The sequence below is a fragment of the Emydura macquarii genome, unplaced genomic scaffold (genome assembly GCF_026122565.2).
Source record: "Emydura macquarii macquarii isolate MOO-44397 ecotype Brisbane River unplaced genomic scaffold, CSIRO-AGI_Emac_v2 contig_2979, whole genome shotgun sequence".
Lineage (NCBI taxonomy): Eukaryota > Metazoa > Chordata > Testudines > Chelidae > Emydura > Emydura macquarii.
The window spans coordinates 82,100-100,633 of record NW_027133116.1 but is presented as its reverse complement, the minus strand read 5'-3'; the positions used below and the strand labels follow the sequence as shown (position 1 = coordinate 100,633).

The following is an 18,534-nucleotide window of genomic DNA, read 5'->3' as shown; positions in this document are numbered from 1 at the left end:
AATGAATGGAAGGAAGTAGCCATGGATCCTCCTCGGTGGTGCCTCTGCCCTGCACTGAGGGCAGGAGTGACTGAGAAAGGCAGAAACAGCAAAGGCTGAGACATTTCCTGCAGCAGGGACGAGGGTGGGAACTGATCGGCTGATGGCTGATACAGGGGCAGTGAGAAAGAAGTCTGAGCTGTGCGTGGAGAGAGGAATGGCTGACGTGGAAGAACAGGCAGGGAGTGGATTTTGTGCTGGAGAGGGAATCGGTGTGGCTCAAGTGGGTAGATGGAGCAGAGTAGTGATAAAGAGGCTTTCACGCTGCAGTAAGGATAGACTCAGAATTTATACATAGGTCAAAGAAGCCTAACGCTCAGAGAACTCGAGCTGAATCATAAAGCTAAGTGCTCCTAACGTCTCTGTTCATTAGTGCTTTTAGTGTTCAGCTGTCCTCACTAACGTCTAATGGGATCTTCTCCCCAGTGCCGAGAACTGGCAGTGTGCACCTAACAAGCCACTCTGGGCGTAATTAGTGAGCCAGCACTTGAAGCTTTGCAGCCATTACTTAATAGAGCAAAGTTAGAGATAATTAGGAAATCAGTTGCAACGGGCCTTATTACAGGGAGTGGGTGGTTGTGTCTGTAGACATGACACAACTGTCCAGAGTAAAATAACTGTTGTAATTATTTCCATTGCCATCTATTATGCTTAATACAAGGTCTTTTTGTTTCCCCTTAAAAAAATCTCCATTTCACGCCTACTGAGACACCACAGATAAAAAGAAAGGTGGCTGAAATTAAGAATAGCGAATTATTTCAGTAAGTTAGAATGGAATATCAGGAGACTTGGCTCATGTTTTCATCCAAAAGGTTCTCTCTCCATGCTAGGACAACATTTTTCAGAGGGGATGGAAACCCATTGTTAAAATGCTTTCGTTTTTAAATAATAGAAGAGTATTCTTTACATATTAAGAAAGGCGTGATTGTTTCACGAATATGTTATTTTCATAGGTTTTAAGGTCCAAAAGGACTAATAGGTCATCTAGGCTATCTCCTGCACAACACCGGTCACAGAATTTAACCCAGCTGCTCCTATGTTGAGCCCAATACCTTGACTTTGACTAAAGCATATCTTCCAGAAAGACATCCAGTCTTGATTTGAAGATGTCAAGAGATAGGGAATCCGCCACTTCCTCTGGTAGTTTGTTCCAGTGGTTAGGCATGCGCGCCGTTAAACATTTGTTCCTTATTTCTAATTTGAATTTCTCTGTCTTTAACTTTCAGACATTGGCTCTTCTTCTGCCTTTCTCTACTAGATGAAAGAGCCCATCAGTAGCCAGGGTCTTTTGACACGCTAAACGGACTGAGCTCTTTATGTCTCTCAATAGAAGCCATTTGGTCCAGTTCTTGAATACTTTTTGTGACTCTTTTTTCACCTTTTCCAGTTTAGCTCTTCGACCTTTTACCGCCTTGCCGTCTTCCGACTGCCACTAGCTCTCTCATCTTCCAGATCCCGTGCAGCACCAGCTCCCCGAATCCTCCCTTCCCTCCCCTAGACCCCAGCTCTTCCAGGTCCCTGGTCCCTCAAAGCTCCAGCCCACCTAACTCTAAGGGCTTGTGTCCACATGGCATGGCAAAGTGCATTGTGGGGGAGTGATCTCTACAGCGCTCTAATGTGTTGTGCTGTGCTGCAACTGCCCGGTGTAGACTCCAAAAGGTACCTAGTTTGTGCTGCATCAGTGCAAATTACACAAAGAACAAAACATGTATTTTTAGTCTAAAGCAACTCAACAAATCAACCACAAGAAAAACTAAAAATAAGATCTCCAGGAGAGAAAGCACAATGTGGCCTGTGTGTGTTTCCATTACGCTTCAGTCTAGCAGCCACCCGGACAAAAATGGCCTGGTCCAAGCCCATTGGAGTCCATGAAAACTTCAGTGGGCTTTAGCACAAGCCTGGAATGACCGAAATGCAAAGGTGCAGCTCCCAGAAAACAAAGGCAAGGCAATTCCAATAGCTACACACTGCCACCCCTGGGACTGCCTGTCCAGAATCAGGGCCTGCAGCAGAGCCAATCTCTGCTAACCAGAGGCGTGGAGCTGGCCTGTAACAGGCTGCCTGATGGGCTACACTGCCTGATTGGCTGGAAGAGTCAGCAGAGCAGCTCTTAAGCCCAGTGGTAGTGGAATGGTAGTGTAGCTGTATTGAACAGGCACAAAGATGGGGTGTGCAGAACACGCCAAGCTAAAGAAACCTCTGGACATCTGCTGTGGCAATGCAGGGAGAGTTTTCCCAGAAGTATTGGCCTCTTACATCAGACATGGTTAGGAGACCCCTTGGGACAGGTCAGCTACATAGTAAGGACTAGAAACAGGTGAGAAAAAGCGAATGCTTCAAATCAGGGGTTCTCTAACTCTTTTTGCTGGGACCCCGTTTGGAAATATTCCAGGCTGTGATGTCCCCCCCAAAAGTAATATCCCCCCAATGCCATGCCATCCTTACCAGAATGCATGGGGGTGACAGCTTGTGACCCCCCAATAATAAACTCACGAACCCCTGAGGGGTCACGATCCCCAGTTTGAGAACCCGGCTCTACATTTTAATAGCAGGGATGGAAGATGCATAGCAGCAGCAGCAGCAGAGCGAGGCAGCGTGGGCAGGAGCCACAGAGAGAGCAGCAACCTATGCCAGGGGCTCTGGTGCAGGCCTCCCTACCCCGCAATCAAAGCTGAACTCACTCCATCTGGTCAGGTGGTAGAGCTCCAGGGGCAGCCCAGGCAGCACTGCCTGCCAGCATCCTTGGACTTCTCCGCCCCGGCCGCCCTCCCCCCACGCACCAAGCTGACTGCACGACTTGCAGCCGGTCCTCTTTCGAACCGCGCCGAGGGACCATCTTTGCACACTCGTGCTCCACAGCCTTCACTTCCTCGCCCTCGTCTCCCGCCCTGACACCAAATGGCGGGACCTGTTGCCACCTGTGGAGGGCAAGGACCCCGGTGGGCCAGTCTGTAGTCCACCCTGACCCCGCGGCCTGCCAGGGACATCAGTTGGTGGCTCCTTCACGTACTTGGAGCGGTTCACCCCTCGCCCCGACAACTGCCCCTTTTGCGGCATGAAGGAGACCCTGACGCACATTTATCTGGAGTGCACCAGGCTGCAGCCCCTCTTCCGGCTCCTCCAGAACCTCCTGCTGAGGTTCTGGCTGCACTTCTCCCAGCACCTGTTCGTCTACGCACACCCCATCCGTGGCCCCACGAAGTCGCGGGATCTCCTCATCAACCTCCTCCTGGCCCTGGCCAAAATGGCCATCTACAAGACCAGGGAGAGGAGGTTGGCCGGGGGGCGCTCTGCGACTATGGGGCCTACGTCCGCTCCTCTGTCCACTCACATATCTGGGCAGAGTTCCTCTGTGCAGCGTCCACTGGCTCCCTTGACACCTTCTGGGGGCAGTGGGTGCTGTCCGGGGCTCTCTGCTCAGTGTCCCGGTTCCCTCTGTTTGAACCTGTGACCCTCACGCCCCTTCCTGTTTTTTCATTAGTTGTCCCACGTAATCGGTTGTATCCCAGGCTCAGTGAATCCTCCCCTTTTGGCTGGGGGCAGGGCCTTTAGCAGTAGGTTGGGCTTCCCTGGACTGCAAATAGTCCTTGGACTTCTCCAACCCAGAATAGCTAACTAAGCGTGCTGGGGAGGAGGGAAGTGGCCAGAACACATCTGCCGTTCACAATGGCCAAAGGAGAACTGAGGTTGAGAATACTGTTGACACCTGGTGCGGGAGGGAGTCTGACATGGCAGAATTTGTTAATTGTTGGTTTTCCCAAATCCATTCTGTTTCCTTCCTCCTCCATACCCGGCCCTCGCCCCCGCAATCTAGTTTCTCTTTTGCTGTAACCCCTGAACTCAGCACATGCAAATGGGAAAGAATTGCCTATCAGAGCGCTCAGAGGGGTATATACAACACCCAATGTTTCTGGGCGGGGGCTCAAACCAGCATTAGTTAATTCTTTAAGGAAACGCTCAGAGAGCTGAACTTTTTGCTGTGGACCATATCTGGCAGAAGGGTTCCATGAATAAAAAAAGCAGACAGGGACATCGTACAGCTATGCATATGAACTTAATGGGACTTGGAGCTGTTTGTATCCTGCAGTGGTAGCACAGGGCCCTGTGTGTTTGGGTTTCAGCTGCTATTAACTTTTTCATTAGATGCTATCTCTTTGAGGTTTGTGGCCAACCGTATTTTACACTGAAAAGGTGGAAATAAGTGGTGGGAGAGAAACCGCTTTCTTCCTCGCTTGGGCACTTCTGGAGGGGAGTCTGTGTCTCTTGCTGATGAGCAGCCATATGCTGTGGTTTCTGCACCTGCAATCCGCACTTTCAGGGGTCTAATCGTCATATCATAAATTGAGGGGAATGTTTGGGTCTTGGGTTTTAAATGTTTGAGACAAATATCTCTGGATCTTTACAGCGCAGCTCCACAGATGTCTCCGTGCAGTGGGGTTTAGGGCTGGGGGCTGGGAAGGAGTGGGCTTAGGGTCTGTGGATCTGCAACTATTAAGAAGTAGTGGTTATTTAGTAAGTTCTATAGCTCCCTTTTGCAGGTATTAGCACACATACAAACTAGATAGATAATGGGGTCTATACCTTGCCCACCTCCAAAATGCAGTCACTTCTGGAGTAGAATATTGCAGACATCAGAATGGTTTCAGTAGCCCTGTAAACCAGCTTTACACTACAGGAAGTGTAAAAGAACACCAAACCCCATTACAGTGACAAGGCGCTTTAGGCGGAAGGTAATTATCCCATTTGGAATTCAGCCAGGACAGTGTGTCTTTAATCATCACAAATGGGCACAATTAGAGGGAGTGAGGTGAAAGTTTTCAGCCAGAACATTTTTCACCAAAAAGGCAGATTAGAGTTGACAAAAACACTTTGTAAATCTGTGTGGAATGTGCTGAATTGTTTTGGTAAGCAAGAAAAAAATAAAGAAACTTTTAAAAAACCTTTTTCTAAATGAAATGTTTTCATTTTTCAATTTGAAACCAATTTTTGTTTCAAATTTTACTCCTTTTCCAAAACTTTACAAAAAAAAAAATAGGTTTAAAAAAAAAAAAGCCCAAACATTGATTTTTTTCCACCTAGAATGGCCAGGGAATTGAAAAATCAGTTATTTGCCCAGTTCTCGTCATGCCCTCAGTTCTGCATTTCCTCTGAAAGATGGTGTGGGGCTCAGTACGGACACAGCGGAAAGAGCACCATGGTCTGAGCCTCCTACACTACTTACTGTGGAATCTATTTAAATGGTTTACCTGAAAAATAAAATTACATTGAAATTCTTTTGTTAAAAACATTGTTTCCATTGTAAAGTCAAAATATGTTAGAAGGAAGGAGCTATTAGTGTATCAGGTCACTGATGCACTGGGATGCCCTACATCCCTCTACATCATCATTGGTACCCACAAGTGTTATGCATACAGGCTCCTCTCCTGCATTTACTAGAAGTCCGTCTCATGATATCTGCCATCTTCACATGTGGCAGGCAACTTACCACAGTCACCAGCTACTCGAATGTCTATACCGCTACTGATCAAAGCCCCACAGCCTGTCTGTCACCCAGCTGTATCCCTCCCCTGCAGCAACCTTCTCGGTGTGTAAGAAATGGTTGGTCTCCACTATCTCGGATGGAAGACAGGTGCTTTCTAAGGGTGCGTGTCCAGTGGTGGGCTAATAGGAGCGGTAGGAAGACGGCGGCACCCCCAGTGGCATTCGGGGGTGTATGTGGTGAGGGTGCCTTCCACACACATTATGCAATTGACGAAAGGAGATGCACAACAGGAATTTTCACACAGGGCTGTATTGCACGCCTGCCCCACACTCACTTGGAAGCGGTGGCTCCTGTTCCGTGGGGCTGGGCCCAGCTCCCCACTCTGGGTGATGGGAGCCGCCGCTGCATGCGGAGTGTGGGGCAGGTGCACAATTCAGTCTTGCACCCTAGGACTCCCCCCGCACTGAGCTGCGATTAGGGTTGCCGTGCTGGGGTGCAGCGTGCTGATGCAGGTGGTTGGTGCCCTCAGCAGGGCCAGGGAGACGCAGCGGCAAAGGCGGAAGAGTGAATCCAGTGACTCCATAGGCAGGCTACATCCGCCACTGAGTCCACTGGATTACATGAGCTGCTTGCACTGGGACATACATCTGCCATTTGGCTGCTTGGCCAGTAGTCATACATCCTTCATCTGTGCAGTACATAGGGTAAGGCCCACCCAAACCACCCTCACTTGTCTGCTTCCTTGGTTAGACGGGGTTTAAACTCTGAGCAGAGATGGAGTCAAGCTTTTGTGGTCTAATGCTTATCCAGAGAAAAGGTTAATGACTTGTTCTACCCACTCCCCTTCTAGGCCAAATCCCCATTCCAGCCAAACTCCCCTGGTGCCTTCTCACTGAGCCTGGGGCTTGTTACTTTGTTCTCTTCCTTTCATGAATTTAATTGCATGGAGGATACAGCCATCTATTATTCCTGAATTATCTGTTGTTCATCACTCGTTTTAGGCTTTGTTTTACAGCAGATTTGAAGTTTTTCTACAGAAACAAACATGCTAGTGTGCGACATTCCCCAGTGTTACTAGTTAGTGCAGTAACAATCCTCTGACTTGTGTGACAGGGCCAGACCTGATGACTATAGGAGAGTATTGGAGGGTATCTATATTAGCTCCAGAATCAACTAATCCTTGTTCCCTGGGTGATCCAGCTGGGGTTACTCCAGGCCAATTAGGCCAGCTGAGGCCAATTAAGGAGCTTGTCCAGCAGTTAAAAGGAGTTGGGGGGGGGGGGGGGGGGTTGTGCTGCTCTTTAGTACAGCTTGGTGTGATTGCTGTGGTTATCACAACACCAAAGGTATGGGGGTTAAGGAGAAGCTTGTCTTGTCTTGGCTGGGCTGGGCTGGGCTAAGCTAAGCTAAGGGTCATGGGTACAGGGGCCTGAAGGAGGTCTCGGCTGCTCAAGACAATTGAGCTGAAGAGTTGAGGTGGGGTGACCTCACCCAAACAAGGGAGGATTATAGGGACAGAGAGACCCACAGTGAGGAAGGGGGAAAAACCCTTGCCCTGGTTCCATGAAGTAGACCATGAGTAGAGGGGCCCAGGCCAGGCAACTGAAGGAAGGTAATAGGGTCTGTGGGTTGGGGTGCAAGGTAGAGGGCGGGACTGGGCCTCCCTCCCCCCCCTCCTCCCCCAATCCTGCCTAGTCATACCACCGGCATAGCTGAAAAGAGCATAGCCCCTGTGGGGGGCAGAGCTGGCCTCCCTCGCCACACTTGTTGCTCAGTCTAACCTCCCTGGTTCTGTAGAATATTAACTAGGTTCTGTACAAACTCTATGGAACAGTGTTGCCTACTGGCTGGGGACACAGGAGTTGTGTGTTCTATTTCCTGCTTTGCCACTAGGGTGCTGTGTGACCTGGGACAAATCATGTCTTATCCCGTGCCTCAGTTTACCCATTTGTAAAGTGGGGAAATGAAACTGACCTGCTGGGAGAGCTATTAATAATACCACTCTCTTATCTCATGCTTTTATCATTTCCTATACATTTCAAATATCACCCTAGGACAAAAATGCAGCCAGTAAATGTGTGTGACACCCAAGACTTTTTGTTGGCTGTTTAATCTCCAGTATTCATCACAGATAATTGTCATTGTGTTTCTCAGCATTATCAGCTGCCTCACAGTATTGATTCAAAATTCATCCTCCTGTTAAATACCCTCTTCTCACAGAGGGGACACTTGCTCTGAGTTTTATTTAGTCTCTTGCCTGCCTGTTCCTTGGGACACGGCACAATCCATCTTAGAACAGAAGCATCAAATCCTGGTAACACTTTCAAAAAGGTTTTAATAAGAAAAAAAGCACAAATTCAAGATGAAGAAATTACATGAATTAAAAAAGCAGGGAAATTGCACAGTCTGAAAAATGGAAAATTATACAGAGGAAATTTGGCAAGCTTTTCCTAATTGCACTTGTATTTCCTGCAACTTTAGAAGCTGCTCTGAACAATATTATGTCAGCTTGCCAGAGCTGCGCGCTTCGCAGAGAAAGAAGCTGATCATACTGAGTTTGCTGCTTCATGTTGTACTTTATCTAAACTCAGTTATTCTTATATTGATGATCCAGGGATGCTGTGTTCATATTCTTCATCGTGTGGGTCATGCAGGGGTTGTCTTTCACCAGCCCAGAGCCACCACCACTTCTTAGCAAATGAAGACTCTAACCTGAAAATATTATATTAAAAATATGTAACATTTATATTGTATTATAATACTTATACAGTATCACAAGCAATTTATTCATCCTATATTTAGATGTACTCCTATAACAAGGCAGCATACTCTACAGTATGGATTATTCCCTCTTTATTTGTCTAACTGGGCCCATGACCTGTTTTGATTCATTACGTTTCTGTACATCCCAATAAACACTTGGTTTCAACACCCTACTAAGGTGTGCTGAGTGACAAAACTCACTCCACCACATCATGTATAAAACTCAAGCACTTAAAAGGAACTGAATGTTACAAATTGATCAGAACGTTAAGAGCTGAAGACGAGGAGCTGGCGCCAGGGGTGGGGGCTACTGGTGGATTGTGTAATGGAAGGACAGCACCAAGGAGAATTGGGGGACAGAACCTCACCATGTTTGGGCTGTGCATCAAGAAGCATTTCAGGGAAAGGAGGCTGAGAAAAGGGAGGCTGAGGCTCAGAGACAGTGCCTTTATCCTGCTAACACAAGCCTGTCCAAGCTTGTGATAAATTTGCAAAAACGATAAGGGCCGTTTGTCCACACACAGAGTGAGAACATCAGAACCAGGAGAATACAACACCACTGAGCAGTGAGGGCTTTGAAAATCCCAGTGGTTGGGCACCCACCCAAGTCTAGGTCTAGACAAACTGGATGCCCATAAATGAGAGCACATTTGCAAAGATCAAACACCATTCCAATTCTATTTGAAAACCAATCCTTGTCCGAGGACTTGTTTACACTATGGCTGCTAAGTGTAAACCAGGTCCAAGTTTCCAGAATTGGGGGCCTAAATCCTCAACAGAGCATCCAAAGGAGGTCCTGTGAAAATTCCCCTCTCCATCACTGTAATGGCCCTGTCTAGAGAGGAAACCCACGTAGAAGAGTGCGAAATTTCAGAGGAATCTGTCCCCATATAGTTATATAATTAATTACAGAGAGAAATCTTTTTAAAATCTGTTTTTTGTTTATCACTACCACCCCAAACTTGACATCCTTTCAAAACTTTTAATTTCAATACATTTCCCTGAAAAAACATGGCCCATAAATTACCCTCAGACAGTCTTCACCATACTAACATGAGTGGGAGGTAAGCCTACTATTCAGGCAGGATATGCCTGTGACAGTGCTTCTGGAACAGCAGCTGGATGAAACTGAATTTAACGCATGTTGTAAAAGGCTCATAAGGGGCATTATGACAGAAAAGAGGCCTGTGCTCACTGTTCTTAATATTTCTTACATTTATGAAATATTAAATCAACACACTGGACCAGATTTTTCAACAGAACTCATTTAGGCTCTGCAGTAGGTGCCAGATTTTCAAAAGTGCTCTACTTGTTAGCACTCTGCTATTCCAACTGGCTTGAGCAGAGGTTGCCATTGGTGCTGAATTGTGCGGTGAGAGCTGTGGGATGCTCAATGAGACTAAGGTGAGAAACACCAGAATTCTCATTTCCAATCCAAATATAGAGCTAAACTCTGCTTTCAGGGATTGATTGGTCAGTTATCATTCCATAGGAACAAATGCCAGAAAGACTCTCTTCTGTCACACAGAGCTTTCTGCTGGTCCCATGATTCTATCTTCTCATGTTACTACTACTTTGTTAGCACTCAACCTTATACTAAGTCCCCGTTAACCAGGCTCAATACAGCTTTTGAAGAACAAACCTGAGCAGGTAACACCGGCATCTTCACTATGCCTGCAGTTGTGCTGGCCCCATCCTCCAGAAGAACAGTTCCGAAGATTGGATTCGGATCCAGAGCATCTCACATCATCCAGCCAGATCTCTCCTGATCCTTCCCCGTAATGAGCAGAGACAGTTGCATTGATGGCGTGTCCACATCCCAATTCTTTGCAAACCACATTGGCGTCTGATGTGTCCCAGGAATCATCACAGACTGTCCCCCAGGTGCCATTGTAATAAATTTCCACTCTCCCAGAGCAGTGATCTGTCCCATTCACTAGCCTGGTCTGCCTGCTTTCTGTAGGAATAAATCTCAGTGGTTAATGTATCATAGTCCCTATTGCAAAAGAATAATATTTTGCAACATTTCAGAAATAAAATAGCTGAGCTGGCACTACTGATACCCTCAGTAATTACTGAATTTGCCAATTCAAATGTGAATATGTTACTATGTATCAGAAAAGTCCCCTCTCTTACATACTCTCCCCCCCACAGGGACTGTTCCTCATTCAGACAGAGGTGATTATAAATGAAGCTTTTTATTAGTCGTGCAGATAGAGTACTGCCAAACCCAATGCTCAAATATCACCAGTCCAACCCCAAACTCATGAGATTGGCTTAAAATCATGATATAAAAATAATAAATCACATTATCTTTTGCCTGTCTGCTGATTTAAATACAGCAGGTGGGTAAACCCAAGGGAGGGAGAAGAGCTATTTATGTTAAAGTGCAATATTGGTGCAAGAACAAATGGGTATAAAGTGTGCTACAGAGGCCCATTAATGCTTCACTATTCTGTGGCAGCAGCTCGTGTCAGGCTTGACATGCTCTGCACTTCACACCCTTCTGTCATGATATTTAGCCCGAAGGTGGCAGGTTTATATATCACTAGAAAACTAATAACTCACTGATCGTTAATATTCATGCTTGGCATATGTACAGTTAACCTACAAAGAATTACATAGATGTACTGGAATGTGTTTAAACCAGGGATGTTAGGGGAAGCTGATAAACAGATTTTTCCAAAGAAAAGGGGCAGATGATACCTGAAGCCAGAAATAGCCAAGGAAAGTGGGCTAGTATTTTGTATTGGAGCCTGAAGGAAGATCATTTGCATTGTTAAAATCACAAGTGGGAGAAATGCCAGAATGGAGTCTACACCCAGCAGGGGAAAGGAACTTTATCTGAGGATACGCTTCCGAAGCATATATTTCAAAGGTTTACTGGACTATAAGGAGAGGGGGCAAGAGCCCCTAGTTATCCGTCACCTGAAGAGTCAAAGAAACAAAGAGCTTTGGGCTCTGTTTGGATCCCGGCTAAGAACCGACAAGCCATGCTGGAAAAACAACTGAGTTGAGACTCTTGCTTTGAACAAAAGATTCTAGTTAGTTAAGTTGGGTTTTAGTCTTAGAAGCATGTTTGTACTTGTGTGTTTGTAACCATTTCTAGCTCTATTCTAGCTCTATTCTTTCTACTTTTAAAAGTTGTTCTTTGTTACGCAACTTCATTTTGTTTTAGTTCACAACCATCCCAGTGCAGTGTTTCAAAGCAAAGACCAAAATCCTCAGCCAAGCTAACAGGCTGATGCTGTGTACTGGCTCTTTAAAGGAGCAGCAAACTTGAGAAGTTTTGTGAGTGCGACAGTGAGGCAGGCTGAGCACTGCGGAAAGACATTTTGGGGGGAGAACTGGGGGATGGAAGGGTTGTTGAGATCTTCCTGCAAAGAGTTACTGGGCATTGAAAGCCAGGCTGTATCCTGCAGGCTTGTCTGCTGGCTGTTGGTTTCAGGGCTGAGCCACTGCAATGCAACATTTAAGCACCCCGAATAGCAAGGCAGGTGTTAACTGAACCTCTTATTGGTCAGGATGAACCCCAAAGCGTCACATTGGAATGAGTAATATTTAGGTGAGAAATAAGAAGGTTTCTTACCATCAGAGGTGGGAGGTTCTGGAACAGTCTCCCAATAACTGTTGTGGGGGCAAACAAACTAACTGTTGTAAGGTGATCCTGATAAGTTTATGAACAGAATGATATGATGGGGTTGCCTTCAACGTCCAGGTCTGGAATAGGTGACCCAGGAGGCCCCTTCCAGTCCTGTGGGCTTAGGTTCTTATGAGTTTTTCATCTTTGCTGGAAGCTGCACACCCTGATTTGTGGGTGACCATCTCAGGGTAAACATTGAACTTTTGATACACACAAGAAGTACAGCCTCTCTGTTCATGATCAGAGAAGAATTAATTTACCGTCTAAGTTGAATACTCCTCCGCAGTTGCCTCTCCCCTGCTGAGGCCCTAGACTCAATTGCCCCTCAGATCTACCTCCTTTTTCCACTGGGTTTCATACCCATCAAATTCTCCCTCTCTGCCATGCCATTTTCCCCTGCTCCCCACTCAGTCTGTCTCCTGCTCCCCTCCACCTCTACTTCATTCTCAGTCTGCCTCCTGTTCTCCGCTTTCCTTTGCTTCCGCAGAGTTTCCTCTCCTGTTCCCTAACGTGATCCCTCTATCTGATGCCCCAGCACTGCCAAGTTCTCCTTTGTCCTGACTGGACCTTTCATGGCGTCTAAGGGGCCCAACATCTTCCCTGAGGGGAACCTGGCTTCACTTTGTAAACAGTAAGGGTATGTCTACACTCCAAGCTAGAGGTGTAAATTTCAGCTAGAGTAGACATACCCGCTGTAGCTGGGAGGTGTGGCCTCCCTCGGAGATAGACGGCAAAGGAGAGCCAAACCCCCTTTGTGGGGAGGAGCCCGGGAGTACAGCGACACCTGACTGGAAGCAGGTGGGTGGGACAGGAAGTATGAGAGGCAGGCCTTCCCGCTCAGTCAGCTGCGTAAAAAGGACGTCTCTCCCTTGGTGCTAGGGCCTGAACTGGCACCCGACCGCTACCTGGAGGAGAAGCTGCCGGAGCTGCCCACTGTCCGGGGCCCTGAGGACCTGGAGGAGCTACCTGAGCCTGATGAACTGGAGGAGACCCTGGATCCTGTGACCTGGAGGAGCTGCTCTCTGTGGATGACCCCGATGAGTTCCTGGATCTGCTGTCAAGTGATGAGGTCGAGGGCTTCTGGAACTTCCCTTGGGCAGAGCACCCCGAGAAACTGGGGTGCAATGGAAGGGACCAGGTACTCTAGGGAGACGGTGGGAGGAAGTAGGCCAGGGTAGCTGACTACAGTCCGGCTGAGCTTGCACTCACACCTAGGCAGAGTGTTTTGGCTGGATCCCCGCTGACCCAGTGACGGGACACCCTGGGCTGGGACGCAGTGGAGACGGGTCGGCCTGCGTCCCCCTCCGCCCTTCTTACCCCGACCTAGGGATGATCGCCCGCTGAGGGCCAGAGCCTGTTCCCTGCCCCCTGCCACGCCCTGCCTAACGGCCAGTGCTTTGGGACTGCTTGCTCGACCCTCAGGGGGCTAGAGAGTGTTTTGCCTGCCTGCCTGCCCTGCCTGAGGGCTGGGCCGGGGGATATTGCCTCACTCTGCCAAGGGCTAGAGACTGCTTTCCTCACTGCCTGCCCGACCTGCGGAGGGATGAGCCTTGGACTATTGCCTCACCCTGCTGGGGCTAGAGGCTATTTCCCTGCTGCCTGCCTGCCCTTCTGAGGACTGGGCCTTAGACTATTTCCTCGCCTGGTGAGGGCTGGAGATGGTTCTCATTGACAGGCCCGCCCTGCCTAAGGGTCGGGCCTCAGAACTGCTTACTCGGCCAATGAAGGGCTCGAGACCAGTCCGATTTACTGGCCCGCCTTGCCTACGAGTCGGGACCTTGAATGGCTTGGGCATCCTACGAAAGGGCCAGAGACTACTTCCCCATTGTTTGGCTTGCCTGCCTAAGGACAGGGGCCTGAAACTGGGGCATACCCTGCTCAGGGCAAGAGACGGCCACCTTTGTTTGGGAGTCCCACAGGGCACAGGCACTGGGAGGTGTGGCCTCCCTCGGAGATCGACAGCCAAGGAGAGCCACCGGTGCTGCCCACAGCAGGAGATCCTTTACACCCAAGTGGAAGGTCTACACAGCTATTTTTAACCCCATAGCGCAAGCACAAGTCAGTTTCATTGGGCTTCGAGACTCTCTGCTGCAGATTCATTTGCAGTGTAGACATACGCTCTGGGGATTGGTTTTCACTGGATTGGTTTTCAGCATGAAATGCTTCCAATTCTTCTATGTCAAGTAGAGCTTGGCTGCTGGGAGGAATTTAAGCTATAATTTTGTACATACAAATACAACACATAATTTCTCATACACACAGTACTAGGTGTTATTCAATGTATTTTTCATCACTTCATTTCTACACTTCTCTTCTGAATGTCTCAGACTGGATATATTAAGAGTAAATTGGCAAAATTTAATGCAGAGTTTTTCTTCCTAAAAGGCTGTCTCCCTAGATATCTTGCCAACTCTCATGATTTTATTGAGATATTTGAGTTTTTGTTTTTTAAAGGCTCTCCTGAATTTCTACTTTCTGCCTTTGAAGTTTTGCTCTTATCCAAAATGGCCTCTATCCTGCGTTGTTGTCAAACGTACTGAGCCTACACTCTGCACTCTACAAGATGGTGTGGCAGGTGTTTTTTGCAGTGTAGACGAACCCTGAATCAGTCAAAACAGTCTACGGGTGAGAGACACACTAAACTCGTTTTTGCGTCTGACATGCCTTGGAACTCTGCTCTCAGGGAGCAAGACAGTTCTGTGTTGCCAACTATCACAATTTCCTCTTGCATCTTGTGATAATTGATATTTTTTTCTTAAAACCCCAGCTCCTGGAGGCAAATGATGACATTAGAGTTTCAGCCTTCATTTCAAAAAGAGAAAATGTCTAGCCCTCACGTTTACACAGAAAAGCCTGAAACTGTGAACTGACTGTACCCTAAAGGCTCAGAAAGGAGAATGCAAATATAAAGCACACATAAATCTATTTTATATTTATTAAATATATATATATCCGCTGCTCAGTGGAGAAGGTGAGTTGGTAACGAAAGACGACAGGAATGCAGAGATGCTCAATGCCTGCTTTGCTTCAGTCTTCTCACAAAAACTAACATATAACCAGACGACGAGTGAAGTTACCATAGACAATAAATGGGAAGGGATACAGATCCGGATAAGTAAAGAACACATCAGAGCTCTTCTGACGAATGTAAATGAATTCAAGTCAGCAGGTCCTGTGCTATTCCGCCAATGTTGAGGAAGGAATTAGCTGGATAAATTTTGGAGCCACTGGCAATATTATTTGCCAACTCATGGACGATAGGAGAGGTCCCGGAAGACTGGAGAAAAGCTAATGTAGTGCAAATCTTTGAAAAAGGAGAAGTCAGGGAACTATAGACCATTTAGCCTGACCTCAATACAAGGGAAGCTACTGGAGCAATGTATAAAACACTCAATTTACAAATATCTGGAAGATGAAGGGGTGATCACTGGCAGCCAGCATGGAGGTACTAGGAAAAAATCATGCAAACCAGCCTGATTTCCTTCTTCGACAGGGTTACTGGTCTGGTGGATAAGGGGAATGTGGTGGACATAATATACCCAGACATTAGCAAGGCTTTTGCCACAGTCCCACATTACATTCTGATAAGAAAGCTGGTGAAATAGGAGCTTGGTGGAACTCCCATTAAGTGGACACATAATTGGTTAAACAACTGCAAACAAAGAGTAACTATTGATGGAATGATGTCAGATTGGAAGCAGTGGGGTTTCACAGGGATCTGTTCTGGGTCCACTGTTATTTAACATCTTAATTAATGACCTGGATGTAGGAATAGAGGGCATACCGATATAATTTGCAGATGACACAATGCTAGATGGGATTACGAAGACTTCGGAGGATAGAGCTAAAATTCAAAGGGATCTTGATAAACTGGAGAACCGGGCTAGAGACAACAAAATGAAATTCAAAAAGATGGGTGCTGCACTTAGGGAAGAAAAACTAATACAGAATGGGGGATAAATGGCTAGACAGCAGCATTGCTGTGAAGGATCTGGGAGTTGTGGTGGTTCACACCTAAATATGTGTCAACAATGTGATGCTGTTGCAAAAAAACCAAATGTAATTTTAGGTTGCATTAAGAGAGGCATAGCATGCAAGTCGTGGGAGGTGATAGTACGACTCTACTCAGCGCTGGTTAGGCCTCTGCTGGAGTATTGTGTCCAGTTTTGTTTAGGCCGCCAATAAATACAAAGGATGTAGAGAAAGTGGAAAGGATCCAGAAGCAAACGACAAAGATGATCAAAGGGCTGGAATGCAAACCATATGAACAAAGCTGAAGAACTGGATATGTTTAGTTTGGAAAAGAGGAGATTAAGGGGGCACATGATAGCGATCTTCAAATACTTGAAAGACTGCCACAAAAAGATGGACAAAATTGTTCTCTCTTGCCACAGCCAGAAGGAAAAGAGTCAGTGGGTTCAAACTGCAGCATAGCAGATTTAGATTAAATTTTAGGAAAAACTTTCTAACTGTAAGAACAGTAGGACAATGGAACAGACTGCCTAGGGAGGATGGGGAAGGTCCCTTCACTGGAGGTTTTCAAAAGGAGGCTGGGTAGCCACCTGCCTTGGATGGTTAGACACAAGAAATTTGGCATCTTGGCAGGGGACTAGATTAGATGACCCTTGTCATCCCTTCTAACTCTACGATTCTAGGATTCTATGATTTTAAATATCATTGCTTTTAGCCAATTTCCTGATTTTTGGGGGCCTGACTCATGATTTTTGAACACTTGGGTATGGCAGTGCTGGAAAGGCTGGTTACCATTCCACAGGAATACATGTCAAAGGATTGTGTGACTAGCAAGGAGATTCTTCTCTTTTTATGGGTTTTCTGTTAGTTAAAACCCACCTCTTCTATTAACCCACTATTAGTTAGATTCAATAAAGCTTTCAAAGAACAGACCTGAGCAGAGAACTCCAGCATCTTCACGGTGCCCACAGTTATGCTTTCCCCATCCGCTGGAGGAACAGTTCCGAAGATTGGATTCGGATCCAGAGCAGCTCACATCATCCAGCCAGATCTCTCCTGATCCTTCCCCGTAATGAGCTGAGCCATGTGCACTGATGGCATGTCCACATCCCAATTCTTTGCAAACCACATTGGCATCTGATGTGTCCCAGGAATCATCACAGACTGTCCCCCAGGTGTCATTGTAATAAATCTCCACTCTCCCGGAACATCTATCTGCTCCATTCACCAGTCTGATCTGTTTGCTTCCTGTAGGGATAAATTCCAGATTAACTATCAAATTCCTATGACCTCTGACTAATGTGAATGAATTCAAAGCACAGAGGCCTGATGCTATTCAACCTAGGGTGCTAAAGGCATTAGCTGAAGAAATTTCAGAGCCACCGATGATAATATTTGCAAACTCATGGATGGCAGGACAGGTCCTGGAAGACTGGAGAAGGGCTAGTGTAGTGCCCATCTTTAAAAAGGGGAAAAGGGAGGATCTGGAGAACTATAGACCTATCAGCCTTACCTTGGTGCCTGGGAAGCTACCAGAGCAATGTACAAAACATTCCGTTTGCAAATACCTGGAGGATGAAGAGGTAAGACTCTTCAGACTCTCCTGACTGCCTAAGGAGGTTGGGGAAGCTCCTTTACTGGAGGTTCTCACAAGGAGTCTAGATAGCCGTCTGTCTTGGATGGTTTACACCTAACAAATCCTGCATCTTGGCAGGTGGCTAGACTAGATGACCCTTCCTAAGCCTATGGTTCTATGATTCTATGGTTTTAAATTTCATTATTTTTAGCCAATTTCCTGGTTTTTGGGGCCTGACTCATGATTTTTGAACACGGGTTTGGCAGTTGTGGAAAGGTTGGTTATCAAAGGGTTGGTTGAAAAGGCTGTAGAAAAGAAATATGATCATGTTTGCAGTAATATATCATCTCTGAGGATTGTAATAAAACCTGTACAAAATATGTCATGTAAGATATGCATGGAAAAGTTATAATTTGCTAAGTATGATTATCCTCCTTGTATGCATATATCAACATTATATCTGAAGTTATGAATATTGGCTTTGTATTTGTATCTCAAACATGTGTTGTGCTCTTGGGTGACACCCAAAGGCCTTATCTATACGAGCACTAATGCTGGCAAAAGCATTGTCGCTCAGGGGTTTTGCCGGCATAAGCGCTTGTGTAGACAGCGCTATGTCAGCGGAAGATGCTCTCCTGTTGACATAGCGACTGCCGCTCATTTAGGTGGTTTTATTATGTTGGCAGGAGAGTGCTCTCCCATCAATATAACGTGGCTACACAAGCACTTTTACAGAAGCACAGCTGTACCGATACCGTTGTGCTGCACTAAGTTTTAAGTGTAGACTAGCCCCAAGAGAGATTTACGTCAGGGCTAGCCAGCTGCGTGCTGATGGACCACAAAAGACAATCACCTCTCACAATGGGCCATTGAAGAGACTCAGCTCCCAAGGACGCCTTAGAAAGAATACGGACAATGCAGTCCCAGTGACATGTCAAAGCATGGAAAGACGTGATATAAGACTCCATCTTTTGCCAGTAACTTTCCATGCACTTGAGCTGAAAGTATAAATGGGAGACTGTGCCATCATTGCTTTGTCATTCAGCCCTGCTTCTCTTC

At 46.6% G+C, this 18,534-nt stretch overlaps 1 protein-coding gene across 1 annotated transcript in view; it reads right to left on the bottom strand.

Annotated features, from left to right (window-relative positions):
* Positions 1-7,842: 7,842 nt before the first annotated feature.
* The window catches only part of DMBT1 (deleted in malignant brain tumors 1), a 39,888-nt gene continuing 29,196 nt past the window's right edge, over positions 7,843-18,534 (bottom strand). Inside the window, exons 13-15 of the mRNA XM_067570034.1 lie at positions 16,833-17,147; positions 9,927-10,241; positions 7,843-8,233 (exon numbers count right to left, since the gene is read on the bottom strand). Of these exons, the coding sequence (XP_067426135.1) occupies positions 8,229-8,233; positions 9,927-10,241; positions 16,833-17,147 (635 nt within the window). The 3' untranslated portion in view covers positions 7,843-8,228. The remainder of the gene's footprint in view (positions 8,234-9,926; positions 10,242-16,832; positions 17,148-18,534) is intronic.